Source organism: Bufo bufo, chromosome 4 (assembly GCF_905171765.1).
Source record: "Bufo bufo chromosome 4, aBufBuf1.1, whole genome shotgun sequence".
NCBI classification, from domain to species: Eukaryota; Metazoa; Chordata; class Amphibia; order Anura; family Bufonidae; genus Bufo; species Bufo bufo.
Window position 1 is genome coordinate 519,566,287 of NC_053392.1, and position 9,179 is coordinate 519,575,465.

Consider the following 9,179-nt stretch of genomic DNA (forward strand, 5'->3'; position numbering starts at 1 on the left):
CAGAGAGGGAGAGGGAGAGGATCGCAGGGGATTTCAAGTTGTTCACATAGGAATATTACTATTACAGTGAGCGGGGCCCGGTGTTATGTTATTCTGGGGCAGGCCCCCATCCCGGCCGGTCAGTCCGCCCCTGGCAGCAGTCACTCACCCATAATTTTTTCGATGCTCAGATCAGCAGCAGACACTCGCCCCTAATGTTTTAGAGAGTCAGCTCTGCAGCAGACCCTCACCCCTAATGTTTTAGATGATCAGGTCAGCAGCAGGCCCTCACCTGTAATGTTTTAAAGAGTCACAAGCAGGCCCTTGCTCCTATTGTTTTTGAGGGTCACCAGCAGGCCATCAATCATAATTTTTCAAGGGTGTATGATGCCCTCCTTTATGTGTAATAAAGGGTGTATTGGAGTGCTGGTTCCTTGTAACAATTTTTCCTCTAAAATCGATTTTATTTCCAGGTTTGAGCGTATTATTGCCAGTATATAAAAGTGGCGTACTACTCGGACAACATCGTTCCCAGCAGCGACCTGGGAGTCCAAGATGCATCCAGACATCCTCCCCATGCTGTTCCCGAACCATTTCAATGGTGTCTCCATCAATTTCTGACTTTTTTCTATGAACCAGACACCCTCCCCTCTTCAGAGTAGGGGGTGCCTGGTTTAATGCTCAGGATCTCCCATTGACTTCCATTGTGCTCGAGTGCTCAGTCAGGCACCCGAGCATCCCGAGGGGTTCGAACCAAGCAACTGAACACCCGAGCACTTTGGCGCTCGATCGACACTATTTCCATGCCTTATTCCGGTATCCCGTTTTCCCTCCTATTCTCTGTGTGGTGTTTTCCTCCCACACACGAGCATGGAATTATAAACCGCCAAAACCGTCATTGTGCTTGTTTTAGTACAGCCATGGATCCTATTGCTGCACTGGCCGGACAGCTGTAGGGGCTGTCTTTGGAGGTAGCTGACCTCCGCACGACTGTCTCGCAGATCCAGAGCCCACAGGCTGCAGGTCTTAGTGGTGGTGGTGGTGGTTACCAGGCCTGTCTCGAGTCTAAAGTTGCCCTCCCGGACAGATTCTCTGGGGGAAGTGATAATTTCATTTTGTTTAGGGAGGCATCCAAATTGTATTTTAGGGGATGAGAGTCAGAGAGTAGGTGTGGTTATTTCGTTGCTTAGTTATAGCCATTTTTTTCTGCCGACCGGATCACAGTCTCTCCGGTCAGTGGATGAATTTTTCAAAGCTCTGGGTTTCATCTATGATCTCCCGGATCGGACCTCCCTGGTCGAGACCAAGCTATGTGGCCTTCATCAGGGAGAGTGTTCTGCTGAGATCTATTACTCTGAATTTAGGAGGTGGGCTACGGATACTGAGTGGAATGATCTGGCTCTTCGTAGTCAGTTCTGTCAGGGATTATCAGAGAGGATGAAGGGCGCTTTGGCCTTTCATGAGAATCCTGAGTCTTTGGAAGCCGCTATGTCTCTTGCAGTATGCATTAATAGATGCCTGAGAGAGATATCTAGGGTCCCCCACTCTCAGGACATACTATCACATAACGTATTGTCTTCCTCTGACACTTTGGGTGGAGATACTCCTGGGAACGAAGCCATGCAGTTAGGTGGAGCTACTCCCAGATCCACTTTTAAGCATTCTGGTCGTAGGAATGGAGTGTGTTTTTTCTGCGGACAGAAAGGAGATTTTATCGATGTATGTCCATGCATTCAGCCTCAAAAAAAAAAAAAAAAAAAAGGGACATTTAATTCCCATTTGACTATTGGAGGGGTGGGAAGAGGGTCAGAAACTGTGCATTTGTCTTTGCCTGGTAGTACTTGATTCCTCCTGACTGCTAAGTGTGTCGCTAGAGTCCAAGACTGTGGGGATTGAGGTGTTTATTGACAGTGGGGCAGAGGTGAACCTGATTGATTCTCAGTTTCTCCGTATTCACTGGTTTTCTCCAAGTGCATTAGAGAAAAACTTTTTTGCTATTGATTCTACACCACTGACTCAAAAGTCTTTATCTCAGATGGTGCATGACATTCCATTAAGAGTGGGTGACTGCTTTGTTGGTTCTGGGCTTACTGTGGTTAAGCAGGCACAATCCAACCATTGATTGGCAAGCTAGACAGATTCTAGATTGGGGTGATTATTGTGTTGACAATTGTCTGAGTAAATCTTTTTCTGCTTTAACCACTAAAACATTACCCTCTTTTATATCTGATTTTGTTGATGTATTTTCTGAAAGTGGATTCCAGGATTTACCTCCGCATCGGGAATGTGATTGTCCCATCAACCAAGGCTAAGTTGCCCAAATCTAGGTTGTATAACTTTTATGGACCTGAAAAAACGGCCATGAGAGAGTATATTACCGAGAGTTTCGCTGAAGGACACATAAGACCTTCCAAATCTTCAGTGGCTGCAGGGATTTTCTTTGTTAAAAAAAAGTACGGAACTCTTAGGCCATGTCTGGATTTCCGTGAGCTCAATCTGATTTGTTTGAACAGATTGTTGATGCCAAGCTGTTCTCCAAGTTGGACTTAAGGTAGGCATATCATCTGGTCAGGATCAAGGAAGTAGATGAATGGAAGACGGCTTTTAATACCCTAGAGGGTCACTTTGAGAACCTGGTCATGCCTTTTGGGTTGACCAATGCTCCTGCAGTTTTCCAGTATTTTGTGAATTACATTTTTCATCACCTTGTGGGGAGGTTTGTTGTCTTGTATTTGGATGACATACTAATGGAGTCTCCAGATGTGGAGACTCATCAGGATCACATTAGACAGAAGTTACAGACCCTAAGAGATAACAAATTGTACGCAAAATAAGAGAAGTGTGTTTAGCTGTACACGAGGTGCAATTCTTGGGCTACCTGCTGTCATCTTCAGGTTTTCAAATGGATCCTGAGAAATTCTGTGATGTATTGGATTGGGATTGACCCCAAAATCTGAAGGCTCTTATGCGATTTTTAGGGTTCACCAACTATTACCAAAAATGTATTATTTGACAGTGGTGAAACCCTTAACTGACATGACTAAGAAAGAGACGGATGTCTCAGTGTGGTCTGTAGTGATGGACGAACATCGGCAGGAACGATGTGCGAAAGTGAGCAAATGTTCGCGAACCGCAAGTTCCCGGCGGGCCCCATTCACTTTAATGGCAGGCGAACCTGAAAAACCTTTAGGTCATTATTGCAGCCACCAAATACTTGCAAGAAGTGCACAAATCATCCCACAACATGGACAGTGACATACCAGAGGGGAATCAATGGCAAAAATTCCCACAAAAAATATGTATTTTAATCAGGGCCCATTTTTATGCGTCTTAACCTCCCTGGCGGTATGATTATGTCAGGAATTTTGTTCCAAAAGCGGTACCATTTTTTTGCATGGAAATTTGGTGTTATGTATTGTAGGCCTGCAATTCTTAGTAATTACTTACTTAAACCTGACCAATAAAGACTCTAGTAGACCTCTCAGATGTGATAAAGTTCGAAAAAATAAAATCATGAGTTATAATCTAATAAATAATATAATTTTATTCAGTAATGTAATAAATAATGAAATTTGTCAAACAAAAGAAAATTCAGTAAACATCCTGGGTGTGGTAAATTTTGAAACATGGGACTGCACATAGACCAACGTCACAATCAGGGCAATGGAACCTGGTTTCCTTTCGGATTTTTTTTCCATTTCCATCTCGCTTTGAGCAGCAAACTACACACATCCTTGTAGGTGCTGCCTTTTTTGCGCTTGGCGGGATGTAATCCATAAAGTGACGACCAGTCAGCCTCTCTGGTTTACAACGTCAACAGCGCGACGTCCAGATCTGTTCACGGCCACTGATGGCGTTTGGTAGTTCACAAAAATCTGCTCCGCCACCTTCCAGATGAAGTCAGAGTGAACAAGAGGCTTGTCACTCTTTCCTCTGTGCAGTATATAGGCATTCCACAGACATTGTTCCAGAGATGCCTGAATATTTTTTTGTAGTATTTTTTTTGTTGCTTCCGCATAGCTGGATAGAATGTCATCGCCTGATCGGCTCTATCGACTCCTCCCATGGTGTTATTATAGTCGATCACAAGTTGTGGCTTTATGACATCTTTCCCACCTCTTGTGTGGACCGTGGTAGTGGAGGTGTTATGTACTGTACTCATTAGGCACACGTCTTTTTTGTCACGCCAACGCATTGCCATCATCTTTCCTTTCTGCCAGGCCACCATTTCTCCTGTTTTCAGTTTTTTCTTGGAAAACATACATGGCAGGCCACGTCGGTTGGCCCTAACGGTTCCATATGCGTCAGTCTTGTTTTTTAGTAGAAACTCGTACAGCTCAGGCGACGTGTAAAAGTTGTCTGTTGTCACACAATACCCCTGATTGAGCAATGGTTCAAGCAGTGAAAGGACTGATGATGTTGCCATCCCATAGCCGCTGTACCTGGGGTTGAATTGTGTTCCTTTGCCGGTGTATATGATGGAATTCCATATATAGCCAGTTGTAGACTCGCAGAGCATATAGGATTTTATTCCAAACCGCGCTCTCTTGGATGCGATGTATTGAATCCAGCTGAGGCGTCCTTTGTAAGCCATCAGACTTTCATCAATGCTAATGTCTCTGTCTGGCACATAGGCCTGCTGGAAATTGGTTATGATCATTTGGAATACTTCCCAGATCTTCTTCAGTTTTGGCGCTGGATGTGTGGCTTCGTCAAATTCCTCATTGTTGGTGAAGTGTAAATTCTTCATTATGAGGGAAAATCGGTACTCGGACATGATGGTGCCAAAAAATGGGGTTGCCAGCAATTTATTGGTAGTCCAGTACCATTTCTGCAGGGGTTTCCCCACCACCCCCTGAAGAAGTATTATCCCCAGAAATTTCCATATGTCCTCCTTACTCACCGGTTCCCATTTTCTGGTTCTGGAAAATCTGCTGTGCAGAGTAGTGGATTGCTGCTCTTTGTAGTGGTTTGTCTCCGTGACAATCTTTTCAATGACGTCATCCGTAAGAAATAATTTTAGGTACGCCAAAGGATCATTGTGATCAACGTCTACCTTCATCCCAGGCAATCCTGTAAACGGGAATCTTGGCGGTGGTACTGCATCCATACCGCAATCAATAGGGCACCAAGAGCGCACCTCACTGAGCTCAAGTGAAGATTCGTCGCTGTCGCCACTTCTCTGGTCAGAGTCGGATGACGAATCTTTCCACGAATCGCTATCGCTGTCGCTCAATTCTGCGAGGGGCTCTGTGTCACTGTCGCTGTCAATTATCTGATCCAAACCCGCTTTGGTGATGCTAAAGTGACGCTTTGATGCCATGGTAAAAAATATATATTTTTTTTGCTTAGAAAAAACAGCTAAAAGGGCAGCCAGGGCAGTGTAGAATGATCAGATGTCAAATCTGTCAAATCTGAGGTGATAGTGTAATCTGACAGGATTCCACTGTATCACCTAACTTTATGTGTGTGTTTGACTTTTATACAATGTATTTTTGAATCTCCCGCCCAGTTCCGCCTCTGTGAGGGGCTGCGGCTCACAGAGACGAAACCAGGAAGAGAGATGAGACATCCGCCGGAGCTCTCTGGATCGCCGGGATTAGGTAAAGACACCCGCCGCTCCCTCTGCAATGTACCCCGAGCGTGACTCGGGGTTACCGCTTCTGGCAGCGAAAATTAACCCCGAGTCACGCTCGGGAATACCGTCAGGGAGGTTAAAGGGAAACTGTCAAAAATGTGGCCTGCTGGAGCCTAGAAAAATTTTACTTTAGGCCACGGGAGTAGAGAACCCAAAAATTAGGCATTCACCTGACAGAAAACATCAAGTGATTTTGTGGCTGGAGGTATATTAGACGGTCATTGGATATCAATTTTACTGCAAGCCAGTACAAATTGATGTCAAATACATATGTATAAAAGAACAAAAAATATAAAATTGGATTAAAAACATGGCTAACAAAATCTCCCCTCTTGAAAAAAACCCAAATGATAATAGTTGAAATTCGATAACATCAACAGGTGTTGTATTCCTCCGAGGTCCCAAACATTAGGCATTCACCGGACAGAAAAGAACAAGTAATTATGTGGCTGGAGGTATATTAGGTCATTCAATATCAATTTTACTGCAGGCCAGTGTAGTACAGGCCCCAAACATTAGGCATTCTCCAGACAGAAAAGAACAATTGATAATGTGGTTGGAGGTACATTAAGCGGTCACCATATAACAATTTTACTGTTGGCCAGTTAGATTACAGGCTCCAAAAATTATGCATTCAGCGTACATAAATGATCAAGTGTTTATGTGGCCGGAGGTATATTAGAGTGTCAATGGATATGAATTTTACAGCAGGCCAATGGACTACGTGCCCCAAAAATTATTCATTCACCGTACAGAAAAGCACAAATGATAATGTGGCTGGAGGTAAATTAGGCGGTCACCGTATAACAATTTTACTGTTTGCCAGTTAGATTACAGGCCCAAAAAATTATGCATTCACCGTACATAAATGATCAAGTGATTATGTTGCTGAAGGTATATTAGACGGCCATTCAATATCTATTTTACTGCAGGCCAGTGTAGTATAGGCCCCAAACATTAGGCATTCACCGGACACAAAAGTACAAGTAATTATGTGGCTGGAGGTATATTATACGGTCATTAGATATCAATTTTACTGCAGGCCAGTACAAATAGATGTCAAATACATATGTTTAAAAGAACAAAAAATATTAAATTTAATTAAAAACATGGCTAATGAAATCCCCCCTCTTGAAAAAACAACAAATGATAATAGTTGAAATTCGATAACAAGTGCTCTTCACAGGTGTTTAATTCCTGCGAGGTCCAAAAAAATTAGGCATTCACCGGACAGAAAATGCCTTTTATGCCGCTGTATTTACCTAAGACAGGGACCATTATTTGTTCTGGGCGGTGGCGTATATTTGTGGGCTGTCATGAGGAAATTCAATTAAATGTGGTCGTCACAGGTATTGAGTTCCTTCGAGATCCATGCCTCATTCATTTTACGAAAGCTAGACGAGTGCGCTTATCGGTCACAATCCCCCCCTGCTGCGTTGAACGTCCTTTCGGACAGGACGCTCGACGAGGGGCAAGCCAAGTGGTCTATCGCAAATTGTGCCAGCTCTGGCCACAGGTCAAGCCTGCACACCCAGTAGTCCAGGGGTTCCTCGCTTCTCAGAGTGTCCACATCGGCCGTTAACCCGATGTAGTCGGACAACTGTCGGTCTAGGTGTTCCCTGAGGCTGGATCCGAAAGGGCGCCTGTCAATGGGTTGGCTGCAAGAATGGTCTCATATCTGAAGTGACCAACACATCTTAAAACCGCCCTCTTCTTGCATGCGCTATAGGATTGGTACTCGCAACGGTTTCTCTGTGGGTGGAAATTCTTCTGGCAGTGCCCACAACAGCAGAATGCAGCATTTCTTGCAGCAAGGCCTGGAAATGCTGCATTCTGACAGACCTCTGTGATACTGGTAACATGTCCGCCATTTTATGTTTGTACCAGAAATCTAAGTACATTGCCACCCAGTACTGGTCCTTTCCCTTTATGCTTTTTATACGGGGGTCCCTTTTCAAACACTGGAGAATGAAGGTCCCCATTTGCACTAAATTGGAAGCAGTGGAGCAGCCTGGCTCCTGCTAATTGCCCAGGAGAATGTCGTCCTCTGTCTCCTCCCCCAATCCACACACAACACCAGGGATCCCAGAAAAGTTCAAAGCCTGCTTTTCTTGCTCCTCCTCCTCCTCCACCTCTCCCCAGGCACCATCCTCCTCTGACTCCTCTTCAGACTCCTGCTGACTTGTCTCAGATGGAGTAGTCCCCCCTGGGAATTCATTCAGCATTGTGACTTCCTTATCTTCCTGCTCCTGATCCTCGACTGCTTGATCAATGACACAATGCAATGCACGCTCCAGAAAGAAGGCGTAATTTACAATGTCACTGATGGTGCCCTGGCTGCGAGTGACCAGTTTGGTGATCTCATCAAATGGCCGCAGAAGTCTGCATGCGTCGCACATGAGCAGCCACTGGCGCAGTGAAAATAAATAAATAAAAAAAACTCCCCAGAACCCGTCCTGCCGCAGAGTTCGTACAGGTAGTTGTTAATGGCACATTTCTGCTGGAGAAGCCTATCATGCATATACAAGGTGGAATTCCATTGTGTCGGGCAGTCACAAATCAGACGTCTGACAGGCAGGTGGTGTTGCCGCTGAACATCAGCAAGGCGAGCCATGGCCGTGTAAGATCTTCTAAAATGGCCAGAGATTTTCCTGGCCTGCCGCAAGACGTCCTGGACCACGGGGTATTTGGCAATGAATCGCTGCACGACTAAGTTCAGGATGTGTGCCATGCACGGCACGTGTGTCATTTTGCCCTGTTTCAGCATGCTCAGCAGATTGGCACCGTTGTCAAACACCACTGTCAAATTGAGCGGGGTTAGCCACTGATCGGCCTGTGACCACAGAGCTGAAAGCAGTGCAGGACAAAATGTGGCTTCCAGGCACAACAGCTGTAGCACAGCATGGCATTCGTCTCACCTGGCACGTTGAATAGGTTCTGGGAAGCTTGGGGGGTGCAGCGGAAAAGGGCGGTAGCAGTGGAAAAGGAGGAGTCAGCTAAAGAGGAGATGGAGGATGGAGTAGGAGGAGGAGAAGAAGAGGCATGCAATCCGTGGCGGGGTAACACCGAATCCACACGGTGCCACGAGTTACATACTTGATGGCCGTCAAAAGGTTCACCCAGTGGGCAGTAAAAGTTATGTACCTTCCCTGCCCGTGTCTGCTTGACCACGTGTCTGTGGTCAGATGTATCTTGACACCGACACTGTGTGCCAAAGATATATTCACTTGCCGCTGAAGGTGGCCATATAGCTCTGGGATGCCCCTCTGGGAGAAATATTTCCTTCCGGGACCTTCCTTTGTGGTGTGCCAATGGCCACAAATTTTCTAAAGGCCTCCGAGTCCACCAGTTTATATGGCAGTAGTTGGCGGGCTAGCAGTTCCGACAAGCCAGCGGTCAGCCATTGGGCAAGAGGATTATCTAGCGTCATCATTTTTTTTCGCTCAAACATTTGGGCCACAGAAGCCTGCCTTGTGCCAGATGAACGCGACGATGGCACGGTGGAAGGTGGAGGACAAATGGGAGGAGAGAGGAGAAGAGGCAGTACGTGGAGCACCAGGAG

The 9,179-nt window shown here is 45.6% G+C and overlaps 1 protein-coding gene across 1 annotated transcript; it reads right to left on the bottom strand.

Moving 5' to 3' along the window:
• Positions 1-3,844: 3,844 nt before the first annotated feature.
• Positions 3,845-5,302, bottom strand: LOC120999299 (piggyBac transposable element-derived protein 4-like). Its single transcript, XM_040430171.1, has one exon. The coding sequence runs from the start codon at positions 5,300-5,302 to the stop codon at positions 3,845-3,847; it is 1,458 nt and encodes a 485-aa protein (XP_040286105.1).
• Positions 5,303-9,179: the final 3,877 nt, after the last annotated feature.